At 34.5% G+C, this 12960-nt stretch overlaps 1 protein-coding gene across 3 annotated transcripts; it reads left to right on the top strand.

Annotated features, from left to right (window-relative positions):
* Positions 1 to 1572: 1572 nt before the first annotated feature.
* Positions 1573 to 10369, top strand: LOC105777312 (topless-related protein 2). 3 transcript variants are annotated; one of them, XM_012600508.2, is made up of 26 exons: positions 1573 to 2019; positions 2117 to 2296; positions 2414 to 2527; positions 2610 to 2768; positions 2853 to 3024; positions 3129 to 3255; positions 3598 to 3713; positions 3805 to 3940; positions 4065 to 4174; positions 4578 to 4647; positions 4722 to 4795; positions 4881 to 4976; positions 5063 to 5155; positions 5682 to 5809; positions 5932 to 6166; positions 6261 to 6419; positions 6515 to 6604; positions 7217 to 7369; positions 7470 to 7580; positions 7728 to 7904; positions 8010 to 8138; positions 8225 to 8320; positions 8722 to 8904; positions 8978 to 9153; positions 9300 to 9536; positions 9939 to 10369. In XM_012600508.2, exons 1-25 carry the CDS (start codon positions 1940 to 1942, stop codon positions 9505 to 9507), a joined length of 3372 nt encoding a protein of 1123 aa, XP_012455962.1. In that variant the 5' UTR covers positions 1573 to 1939; the 3' UTR covers positions 9508 to 9536; positions 9939 to 10369. The 3 variants fall into 3 exon arrangements, with proteins under 3 accessions (XP_012455962.1, XP_012455961.1, XP_012455963.1); XM_012600507.2 differs by lacking the exon at positions 9939 to 10369 and having other exon boundaries at positions 9300 to 9708; XM_012600509.2 differs by lacking the exon at positions 9939 to 10369 and having other exon boundaries at positions 2853 to 3012; positions 9300 to 9708.
* The last annotated feature ends 2591 nt before the right edge of the window (positions 10370 to 12960 follow it).

Consider the following 12960-nt stretch of genomic DNA (forward strand, 5'->3'; position numbering starts at 1 on the left):
AGTAATAGTTTAGGGAGAAAATAAAAATTTTTGGAGGTTGAGGGAGTAAAATTTTGGGGGGGAATAAATGGGAGGAGTAAAATTTTGCGAGGGAAATATTAAAAAAAAATGGGTTGGGGGGGAATGGGTTTGGGGTAGAAGGGGGGTGGGATGGGAGGGGAGCAAAAGTTATGGGGGAAAGTGGGAGGGAGTAAAAGTTTTGGGAGGAAAGGGAACAAGTTTAGGAGTTTGGAGGTAATAATGTAAATTATTATAGTTTGGTATTCAGTTTATTCGAATTATTCGAGTTATTCGAATTTGAAAACCAAACTCGATTTGAACTCGAAATTGGAAAAAAAAATTTCGAGTTGACTCGAATAACTCGATTCGTTTAACTCGAAATTCAAAATTTTTTTCGAGTTAAATCGAGTTTTGCTCACCCCTAACTCCAACAAGTAACCTATGCATATTAGTATTTTGGAGATATTGATGACGTGCTTGATCTTAGTGTTTTATTCAAGTGTTTAAGGTTTTGTTGGACTTCGATTTTTTTTCTCAAGTTAAAGATATGTTTATACTATTTAAATTTCTAATTAAATTAGTATTATGAATTAATTGTATACTAATTTAGTTGAAAAATGATTAAAATTATTATTTGTACAAAGTAAGTTATATTATTATGAGAACTATTCTTAAAGATATTTTATATAAAATAAATAAAATACCACACATAATGAGATTTGAACCTAAGACATATTTATTCGAATATTCAACTTTGTCATTTTAAACTTATTATTATTATTATTATTACATAGATTTTTAATCAACATTTTATATAATTTTTCACCGAGTGTGACATACTCATGAATATATAATTTAGAATGCATTACCATATGAATATATAAAGAAAAAGAAAAAGAAAAGTATTAAAAGTAATCAAATAAATTAAAAATAAATATTTAAATTTATTGTATCATGAATTAAAATTTTATTAAATTTATACAAAATACTTTAATAAAATTTTAAATTTACCACGATTAACTTATGACATCATAAGGGTAGATTTAAGTCTTAATTTCCTAGTTTAATTTCTTGGAAGCTTCCGATTCGAGAATTTCTGAGGAGATAAATAAAAAAAATAGAACCCGACACAGTTTAAGTTGTGGAGCAGACTGCAGTGTCAAAGTGTGACACGTGTATCTTTAACCGACAGTGGAACGGCAGATGGATGTGGTGGACTTTAGTATCTTTTATTTAATCCACTTAAATTCCCATTTTCAGTTCCGTCAGAAACCACGCAAATCCAAAAGTTATCATCTTTTACATCACAACCCACTCAATAACTTTTCCAACAAACCATTAAGTTCCATCCACGTAACCACCTAACCCAGTTCTACAAACTCCCGTTTGCAGACAGCAATAGCTAAAAATCAGTTTAACCCCACGTAATCGTTTCAGGATAGTCATAAGTAATACAACTGATCAAATCCAGTGATAAGTAGAGGTACTTATCAAGTGATAGGTTGTTGTGTAACGCAGATACCCTGCAAAAAACGCATCGAAAAAAGTTAAAAGAACTCAACTTCTCTCTCTTCGTTATCTTTTTCGCTTTTTCAATTTCTTTTTCTTATTGGTTTGGCAGCTTTTTTTCTTTTACTGTTTTCGTTGAACGCTTAGCATGAAATTGGAACCGCTAACCCTAGAAATCTGTCAAAAGTACGACCGATTCCTCACCTTAAACACCACCACCAGCCGCTAACTTCCAAGAGACGCCGTCGTTTCAACCACCTCTTCTTCATCTTCTTCAATTTACCTTTCATTCATCCTCAGACTTCACTTCTCTCGCTTTTGCTCTGTTTATATTTCTTTTGGTCAAAATAAAAAACCTTAGCCCCTAATTTAAATTCTCAATTTCTCGATTGATTAAGTTTTTTTTTTTGTTCAAAATAATTGGGAAGAAATGTCTTCTCTCAGCAGAGAATTAGTGTTTTTGATTCTCCAGTTCCTTGAAGAAGAAAAATTTAAAGAGACCGTTCACAGGTAAGCTCTTAAATTCATTTTTCATATATATGTATATATGTTTGGTATTGTCGTTTTTAATTGGAGTTTGTGTCGTTTTTTGTGGTGGAGCTCACAGATTAGAGCAAGAGTCAGGGTTCTTCTTCAACATGAAATACTTCGAAGAGAAAATTCTCGCCGGAGAATGGGACGAAGTTGAGAAATACCTCTCTGGGTTCACTAAAGTCGATGATAACCGGTATTCAATGAAGATTTTTTTTGAGATTAGAAAGCAGAAGTATCTAGAAGCTTTGGACCGGTAATCTCTGTTTCCCTTTGTTTCTTTTTTTTTTGCTTAGTTAATGCCAATGAGATTGGGTTTGTTGTAATTACGTATAATAATATATTGTTTTGTTATTTTTTTGTTGTGTTTCAGTAATGATAGAGCTAAAGCTGTTGAGATTTTAGTGAAGGATTTGAAGGTTTTTTCCACATTTAATGAAGAACTTTTTAAGGAAATTACCCACCTTTTAACACTGGGGAACTTTAGGTAATGGTTGAAGGTTGGTATTGGATGTAAAATTATAGGCAGTTTAAGACTTCCTAAGTTTTTTGTTTGTGATATAATGTAGGGAAAATGAGCAGTTATCAAAGTATGGTGATACTAAATCGGCTCGGAGCATAATGCTGATTGAGCTTAAGAAACTAGTAGAAGCAAATCCCTTGTTCCGTGAAAAGCTTGTTTTCCCTACTTTGAAGGCATCACGGTTGCGAACTCTGATTAATCAAAGGTGATTTTTACCCATCGTTACATTAAAATTTGGTCGTATTTATGGCATGGATGATGTTGAATCTGACTGATTGTTTATTTGCAGTTTGAACTGGCAACACCAGCTGTGCAAGAACCCTAAGCCTAATCCAGATATAAAAACCTTGTTCACTGATCACAGTTGTTCACCCCCAAATGGGGCTCGTGCACCTACTCCAGTAACTTTTCCAGTTGCTGCAGTTGCTAAACCTTCAACATATGCTCCGGTAGGAGCACATGTATGATCCTAATGCTTACTATAGTCTTGAATCATGGATGTTCCTGATGCATGTACCTAGTACTGAACTTAGAATGCTTTTTGTCTCATATTATGGCATTGCAGTCTTTTCCACCTAATCCTACTGCTTTAGCTGGCTGGATGGGAAATGTCAATCCTTCCTCATCAGTCCAATCTGCCCTCGCTGTTGCTGCTGCTTCTGCTTCATCCTTGCCTTTTCCTCAAAATCAAGGTAACATTAATGTTTTTATTGTTGTTGACATTTTGGCTGTCAGGTTCATCATGGTAGTCGAATAAACATCTTTAAGTTTTCATATATTTCCTTCTGATATTATATTCATTTGAATAAATTTTTCTCTGACATATATCTATTCTTTGTGCTTTCTGCCCTCTTCGTTAGTAAAACTGTGGGAATGATCTTGATGAAAAGGGAGTTGAGAGACTCCAGGGCTTTGGTTGTATACTCATTAAAATTGATTTAAGTTTGATTTAAAGAGGGTCATTCTGTTTAGTCTTAAATCTTGGTCTTGTATGATTAGTTCCTTACCTGATCTGATTTTGAATTTTACCTCAGTTTCAGTTCTGAAACATCCGAGAACACCATCAAATACACCTGGAATGGTTGAGTATGGGAGCACTGATCATGAGCACTTAATGAAACGGTTGCGGTCTGCACAATCTATTGACGAGGTAAATCTGTTGTTGATAAGATGCTTCCCACATAGGTTACTACTATGCTCTAACTTATGATATCAATTAATTGGATCCTTAATATGTCCAGGTCACATACCCTGCTCCTCCTCAACATGCTTCATGGTCACTTGATGACCTACCCAAGTCTGTTGCTTGTACCATTCACCAGGGATCCAACGTGACAAGCATGGATTTCCATCCTTTTCATCATACGCTACTTACTGGTAAAATTGTTGAAAACTTTACAAAACCATCTTGCCTGGAGTATTTTAAATCAAAATTAATTCCTTTAGTTTTGTTGCAGTGGATTGGATTTTCTTACTTTGCTTTATGTGTCTTTCATAATAGTTGGTTGTAGCAATGGTGAAATTTCCTTATGGGAAGTTAGCAAGCGAGAGAGGTTGCTGACAAAACCATTCAAGATATGGGATATGGCTTCTTGTTCAGTTTTACTTCAGGTTGATCTTGCATCTTTGACCCAAGAAAATCATGTTATTACTGACAGTAGTAGAATTAATTTGACTGAGATAAATATATCTGACTATTTGACCAGCTGGTCACCTGTGTCCAAAAATGCTTGTTACTTCACAGTTTTGGCACTCAAATTGTTTCTGTTACCGGAGAATTGGCCCATCTCCTTTTTAAATTACTTCTTTCTTCTTCAAAACTATACATTGGAGTAAGAACCATGTCCTCCCGATTCAATCAACCGAGTTGCATTTTTTTAATTGTCTCACCCATTCCCACCTTCTTAAAATGTTCTTGAAATAGGATGAGGTTTATACTTTTGCTTGCTACTTCTTGAATGCTGGAATTTTGGTAATATACATCTGTTAGGATTATAATTGATATCTCTTGCAGGCTAGTATTGTTAAAGATTCATCCATATCTGTAAACCGTGTAGCTTGGACCCCAGATGGAAATTTGATTGGTATGTGCTGTAAGAGTGATTTTCCTTTAATGAGTCCAGTTTTGGGCTTCTTTATTGAAATTTTCTTGTTGCAGGAATTGCATTTACAAAACATCTTGTTCATTTGCATGCATATCAAGGGTCTAATGAACTTCGTCCACACCTAGAGGCATGTTTCTAATTCATTTTCTTATTCTTTGCTTAAGGAGGCATTACTCATAACAGTAAACTGATATCTATCTGATTTCTGATAGATTGATGCCCATGTGGGTGGTGTAAACGATATAGCTTTCTCTCATCCAAACAAAAAACTCTGTGTTGTTACTTGTGGAGATGATAAGCTGATAAAGGTGAGGAAAGTAAATAAAATAGACTGTTCTTTTTCTCTTTCTCTTTGAACTTCATATGTTCTCAGTTTCAGTAGCATCTGTTGTAGGTGTGGGATTTGGCTGGAAACAAGCTTTTTAGTTTTGAAGGCCACGAGTCACCTGTTTATTCTGTTTGTCCTCACCAGAAGGAAAATATTCAGGTAGGTTATGTCCTTTAATGAAGTCCGGAAGATAATTTATGCTTTAAGGGAAAGTGCTTTATTGTGGATAAGCTGATATTTAGATATAGAAGTAATTAGTATGTTCTGCAATTGGCTATTACCTGTTCCTCAAGTATCCATGAGAAATCAGAGTGTACTCTAATCTCTTAGAAGAAAATAAGACAACTTTTTGTTTCAGAAATATGTACAATTACTAAATCTGTGCCATACATAACAGTAATGTGTACAATTGTACAATAAATGATAAACTGTACTATTCTTGTTACTTTGAATGCTGGAACTTCATCTCTACACAAGATTAGAAGGCCGTGGTGCCAGTGCATCTTTTGTCATATCCCTTAGGTCTTAGAAAATTATTTGCATCTGTCCAATTTGTCTTGTATTTGATCTGTTTCACATTTTATTAACCAGCTTTCAACAGTTCCAAACTTGATAAATATGCTCTTCAATTGTAGAATTGTTTGTGCATTAAGCTATTGCATGAACTTCTATCATATTCTTGCAGTTTATATTTTCAACTGCTATTGATGGAAAAATTAAGGCTTGGCTGTACGACAATATGGGTTCAAGAGTTGACTATGATGCTCCTGGACAGTGGTGTACCAGAATGCTCTATAGTGCTGATGGTAGTAGGTATGTAGATAAAAATCAAAGTATTATCTGCAATGGTTGGTCTTTCTTTCTTAAAGTGACCCTACGTATCTCCTTAGCCATGTAAGAGAAGCAACTAATTAACAGTCCCCTCTCTAATTCAGATTATTCTCTTGCGGGACAAGTAAGGATGGGGATTCATTTTTGGTTGAATGGAATGAAAGTGAAGGAAAAATAAGGAGGACATTTTCTGGTTTTAGAAAGAACTTTCCTGGTGTAGTACAGTTTGACACAACTAAGAATCGCTTTTTGGCTGTTGGTGATGATAGCCAAATTAAATTTTGGGATATGGACAATACAAATATTCTCACCAGCACAGAAGCTGAAGGGGGGCTTCCGGTTAGCATATCATTTTTCATTTGAGCTTCCCTTTTTATGCATCTTGAATCTAACTTTGACTTCAATTTCTTAATCTTGATTTGGGATGGTTTAGAGTCTTCCACGACTGAGATTCAACAAGGAAGGAAATTTGCTTGTTGTTACCACAGCAGACAATGGATTCAAGGTTCTTGCAAATGCCAATGGTCTTAGAGCATTAAGGGCAATGGAGGCTCAATCTTATGAAGCATCTAGAACACCACTTGAGATGAAGGTTTTATCTTCCATCTTAATGCTAACTCACTTTGCATTTGTTTATGTCTTGAACTTCTATTGACAACTTTGTTTCTTTTCTTGATTATGGATTAGGTATCTAGTTCTTCTATGCTTACAAGCATTGGTCCTGTTGTTAGCAAGGTCGAACGTGTAGACAGCCCTGCCAAGCCTACTTCAACTCTTGTATGTTGCACATGCACTTACTTTTTGCTGGTGATCTTTTTTGGTTAGCAAATGAGTATTGTTAAGCATCCAACCTAAATATAACTGGTAATAGGTGAAGAGGTCCAACTTGAATATGAGACCATAGGAAAGCCAATACTCAATAGATGTGGGGTAACACCACTTAACACTGTCCGTCATGTGTAGCTTAATAAGGGCATACACATGGACAGCTTCACAAGGAGTTGTCAACCTTACAGTTTACTTGGGGTAAGCAGGAAGATCAAAAGACATCTGAGTTTTAATACCACTTGTTAGGATTTTCATTCATAAATGTATTCACACTGAGATTAACACAAATTCAAATATTATCATGTTAAGAATCTAACCTAAAACCCACTGGTAACAGGTGGAGAGCCTAACTTGAATATAAGACCACAAGAAACTCAATAGATATGGGATAACCACTTAACAAGTATCAATTGCTTCACACGTTAAAGAACATAAAATATTATTAAGATAAATTTAAGAGATTTTCAGACCTTTTGCTTGCTGCAATTTAGTTTGCTTGTCTTGGATGCAATTTTACAATATTTTAAACTAGCATCTAATTCTAATTACAATTTCTTGTAGAATGGAGTTGAACCAATGATTAGAGGCATTGAAAAGCCAAGAAATTTGGAGGATGTGTCTGATAAAACCAAACCTTGGGAGCTAACCGAGATTGTTGATCCTACTCAATGTCGAACAGTCACCTTGCCAGATAACTCAGAGATTGCTAGCAAGGTTTTAATTTATTACTTACTTTTTGCTCTCTTACATTGTCATTTACAACTATCTTGTTCAGTTATTATTTTTATGATTATTAATTTGCCTGTATATCAAGGTTCCTAGACTTCTTTACACAAATTCTGGTGTTGGGGTTCTTTCTTTATATACAAATGGGGTTCAAAAACTATGGAAATGGAGTCGCAGTGAACAAAACTCTAGTGGCAAGGTGATTTATGCTTTGAAGACACATATTTCTTCATTGAAAAGACATGCATATTTTTATATGAAGGTTCATGTTCTGTTTTGTGCATATGGTATTGGCAGAAAAAATTTCTTGTGTAATATTTTCTTTTATTCTTTTCTGTTTCCGTAGGCCACTGCTAGCATTATTCCACAACTCTGGCAACCAAATAGTGGTCTTCATATGACTAATGATGTTCCAGAGACTTCTGAAGATGCAGTTCCATGCATAGCGCTGTCCAAGAATGACTCCTATGTAATGTCTGCATGTGGTGGAAAGGTTTCCTTGTTTAATATGATGACGTTCAAGGTATATTAATGTTTATGCCAGATTTTGAATTAGATTGGAGTTTCTTGCCAACTTTGATTCCATCCTTGTGATATTCTACTTGATGTGATATTGCATTATTTGCAGGTGATGACAACTTTTATGCCACCTCCTCCAGCTTCGACCTTCTTGGCATTTCATCCTCAAGATAATAACATTATAGCAATTGGAATGGAAGACTCAGCCATCCATATTTACAATGTCAGGGTGGATGAGGTAGATGATTCATTATATCTTTGTATCTATCATCTAGCAGTACCTTTTCGATATTCAATATGAAAAGAGCTGCTTCTCTCCTGTAGGTCAAAACAAAATTGAAAGGTCACCAAAAACGAATCACTGGTCTAGCGTTTTCCACCAGTCTTAACCTTCTAGCTTCTTCTGGTGCTGATGCTCAGGTATTCTTCATCATCAAACCTCTGTGTCTGGTTGTGGTACTTTATACCTACAGTTATTTCAAATGAAAACGTGGAAAAAGAATCAGATATTCTTCTTTCTGTACTTGTTTTGTTCGGTTTCATAGATGATAAGAGTAATTTGAAGGTTGAAATATATCTGATACTCGAAAAGGAGATTAGGGCATCTAAATACCTTAGTGGTACCCATGTTTTCTTGCTCAGAGAAGAAATTAATTTCTGTTGCCGGAAAAAAAACTTCTCTCATTCTCTTGCATTATGCCCTAACCAATTTTAATGCTTTCTGTTTCTCGTTTGTATTTTTTCTTCGAGTTGGTAGTTAGATATGACCAGTGGTTCTTATTGTCCTTTATTATGGTGTTATTGGCTTCTTTCTTTTGCAGCTTTTCTTTTGGAACATGGAGAACTGGGAAAAGATGAAATCAGTTGCCCTTCAACTGCCACCTGGAAGGACCCCTCAGGGTGCCACTCGTGTGCAATTTCACTCTGATCAAGTTCGCTTGTTAGTATGCCATGAAACTCAACTTGCAGTATTTGATGCTAACAAGATGGAATGCATTCAACAGGTAAAAAGCGCTACAGCTTGGGTAATGAATATAGTATGCTGTGAACAAATTTTAACGTTCTTTCATATTGCAGTGGATGCCCCAAGAAGTACTTTCTTCACCTATATCTAGCGCAGCATATTCTTGCAATAGCCAACTAGTTTATGCTACTTTTACTGATGGCAACATTGGAGTGTTTGATGCTGATAGCTTGAAGCTCAGATGTCGTATTGCACCATCTGCTTATATCTCTCCGGGAATGTCAAACAGGTAATGCTTTACAACTTATATTGCCATGTAATTACATTTGTCTTGTTTTTGCATTGAAAAGCCTTGGATATCAGCACCTTGGTTTCCGTTAACGTGAAACATGAATGTGAGCTCTTACTTTCACTTTCAATGTTCTACTGCAACAGCCAAATTGTACACCCGCTTGTTGTCGCAACACACCCACAGGAAGCCAATCAGTTAGCTGTTGGATTGACCAATGGTTTGGTTAAAGTTATAGAACCCTCGGAGACGGAGAGGAAGTGGGGACTGCCTGTGCCTGTCAATAATGGAACAGAAAATGGCAAGACGGCAGCACCATCCACCATTAATACTTCCGAGCAGCTGCAGAGATGAACATGAACGTCCCTTCTGCTCTGTAATTTGTAAGTCATCCACCTATAATTGGTAGGGTTTTTTTTCCCTTCCATTTGTATGTGTAAATATAAATGTTCGAAGATAGGGGAAAAATGTTAGATCACAAGAACAAAGATATATTCATGTATGTATATTGAATGCTAATCTCTTTGATGAATGTGACTTTTAATTGTTACTTCACTTTTTTTTTTCTTTTTGCATAATTAATTGTTACTTCATGTCATTTCTCAGATAAAATTGGCATTTAGTAGGCTGTTTACTTCATTTTTTTCACATGGAAAAATTTATGGACGAAAAGATTTATTTAGCATTTTATTTTATTTAAAAAAAGAAAGAAAAATACTTAATACATGAACAATAACTTAAAGTATACCTTCCAACTAAAAATTTGTCTAATCATTTTCCCTTAGACAACATGTGGCTATGGCAAAACAAAGGATCAACCTTTTCTTAGTCAAACAGGCAAAAATTGACAAGAAAAGCAAGATATGCTGATATGGATGACCTTTCACTTAATTAGTTTCTACACTCAGCTCAGGCCATGCTTACTGGTTAGATTCCCTTTGCTGCTTTTGTTGTTTACATTTATTTCTTTAAGTTATGGTTCCATTGATAGCTTTTAACTTTCAGAATTCAATCATTGTATTGAACATAGTGAAGATTATGTTAAAGTAGGCGATCAATAATCCCAAAATTTTTCTTAATTGCGAAATGTTTTAACTTGTATATTGTATATACATATATTATCTCCATGTAGTAAACTCTTGGAAGTTTCATAATTGGATTATATATTCAGCGTTTAATGTAAAAGCTGTGCTGTGCCTTTGCCAAATTGTTTTCACGAGGGAGTGTAGACTCTGGAACTGCTTCTACAGTTTTTCTCTAATGATTCTTGTATACAAAACAAGAAGACTGATGTTGTCTTATACTAGAAGATGCTTCAGCTTTGTAGGGTCCAAAATAATACCTTTCTTACTCGAATTTCGGAGTAAGCGGTGTTACAATTATGCATTCAATACAGATATGTTCAAGTTCTTTAATTCTGAAGTATTTGAAAGGCTCTTACAAGATCATATCCCCAACTTCATTTTTGGATACGCATAAAAAAATAGTAACTAACACGAATATTTCAAAAAGAATTGTGTTTGATTTTACCCCTAGGTTAAAAAATTTTAACTGTAGATAGGATGATAGTACACCTGGTTCGGATCTTGTCATTTTAGAGTTTGGACTCATCAACAGCAATCTGAAATGATGGATGGTTCATCATCTTCATTATTGGTTGTACATTTTAATAGGGGATATGAGCTGAGAACTCCCAACATCTCATGTTCCTCAGTGGGGACAACAATTCATTCTTTATCCCCTCCATTATTCATATCAATATTTTTGTCAACAATTATGCAATTGTTTTTTGTTTATCCCCTCCATTAGATTTTGTTACCATCTAAATGTTGATTTAGATATTGCTTCCAGCTACTAACCCTGTTTTCTTTCCTTTCTTGTTAAAAGCAAAGCTTGTAAGTATGTCTTTTAAGATCTTGAAAATTTCAGAGCATGCACTTTCTCAAATTTACCTTTTAAGATAGTTAGTTAAACGATTAGATTCGGATGACATTTGAAGATATCAATAAACTTTTTAATACTTTACAATTTACGAGCAATAAAAATAAAATTATTTATTCGGGTTAAATTTAAGTTTAACATTATTATTTTTAAATTGGACTATAACCTAATCCCACTTAACTCATAAGCATAAATGTAAATTTCTTGTAAAAGTAAAATGGTCAATACCCTTTAAAACTTTAAAATTATAAAATTAACAAAATTATACTATCTAAATATGTCATTTTATTATTTTTATCTAAAATTAAGTTAATTAATATTTAAAAATAGAATTCATGTTATATTAATTTATCTCAAAACTAATAAAAGCTGTATACGAAATATTAATGGATTTATTTAGATTTTGAATTAGTAATTTTTCTCTAATTATGCTAATAAATAAATAAATCAATTAATTAAAATGTAATTTGTTAATTTATTACAAGAAAGATTTTATTGATACACATAATTAATGGAGATAAAAGGAGGAGAGGGGCAGTGATGAGGAAGGTCGGCTCACCCATTCTAGGGTCGAGAGCTAGAAAAATAGAGGGACTCACAATGAATGCTTAGTGTATTAGACTTTTGAGAGTGGAGAGGAGTCCCTTTACTAAGTGATATCTTGAGGTATTTATAGGAGTGATGAGGGCCCAATCGGGTCCACAATAGGTGAGGGCCCCAACTGAATCCAAATTGTGGTAGGGATATAACAATAGTCCCCCTCAATCGAGAGATAGGTTATAAGGTGATCATGTCTCGAGACCATCCGCAGGTTATCCCTGTGGGTGACATTTGTTGCAAATAAAGTAACAAGACGGAGAGTATAATTTATTGGCCGAATGATTCAAGACCATATGCATACCCCTTTTAATAATGTGTTTACAAATGGTATTTTTATTCGTAGTTGACTTGTATAAAGTTTGTTTTATGATTTAGTGAGTGGTATACCCATTGGCTCGACAATTTAGAAATGAGTGGTATAATAGTCAATAAGAAGATCCAAAATTATGCAGTGGAGATGTGTTGTATGTATATCACATATGCAATTGTTGGAAATGTAAAATAAAGGAGATTCGAGCCATCTATTGGCAATATAAAATGTGAAAGGTGTGACTTATTCGCTGGTAATACAAAACATAAAAAATGCATATTATTCGTTAGCGATATAAAACTTAAACGGTGCAAAACCGTTCATTAATAATATAAAATGCAAGAAGTGTAGAACGTTTGTTGAATATATGGGTTTGTCATTACGAACCCATTGTCGTCGAAGACAAAGCTGGTTCCGAAGGAGTAGCAAATGACGGCAAGTAAAAAAATATCTTTAGCTAAAGATGAGCAGGACTCGTTAGAGCTGCTGGCTGGCTGTGGAGTTAATAGCCCCCGTTTCCTGGGTCTAATGACTCATCGAGCTCACTTGTTGAAGCACAACAACAATAGCAACTCACAAACAGGTACTGGCAATAACGTTGTCGTTACTTGAGTGTGCATCACAAGATCAATCTGCAATCGAGCTTGCCCAAATTGGAAGTTGGAGTTGTGGGTTTGGTTTCAATAGAAGGGTTGAGCCAAAAGAATACATATATTTTTTTTTAAAATTACACATAAAAATGGCTTAAATAACATTTGATACTTGACTTCACACTTTCTCATAATTTGGTACTTAGATTTTTTTTTGTCTAATTTGATACTTAAACTTATACTTTCTCCTAATTTGAAACCTAAACTTTACATTTATTCCTAATTTAGTATTTAATATTTTTTGGTCTAATTTAGTACTTGGATGGACAATTTTTTCGTAATTTGTTACCTAATCTTTTGTTTTGG

The sequence above is a fragment of the Gossypium raimondii genome, chromosome 10, assembly GCF_025698545.1.
Source record: "Gossypium raimondii isolate GPD5lz chromosome 10, ASM2569854v1, whole genome shotgun sequence".
Lineage (NCBI taxonomy): Eukaryota > Viridiplantae > Streptophyta > Magnoliopsida > Malvales > Malvaceae > Gossypium > Gossypium raimondii.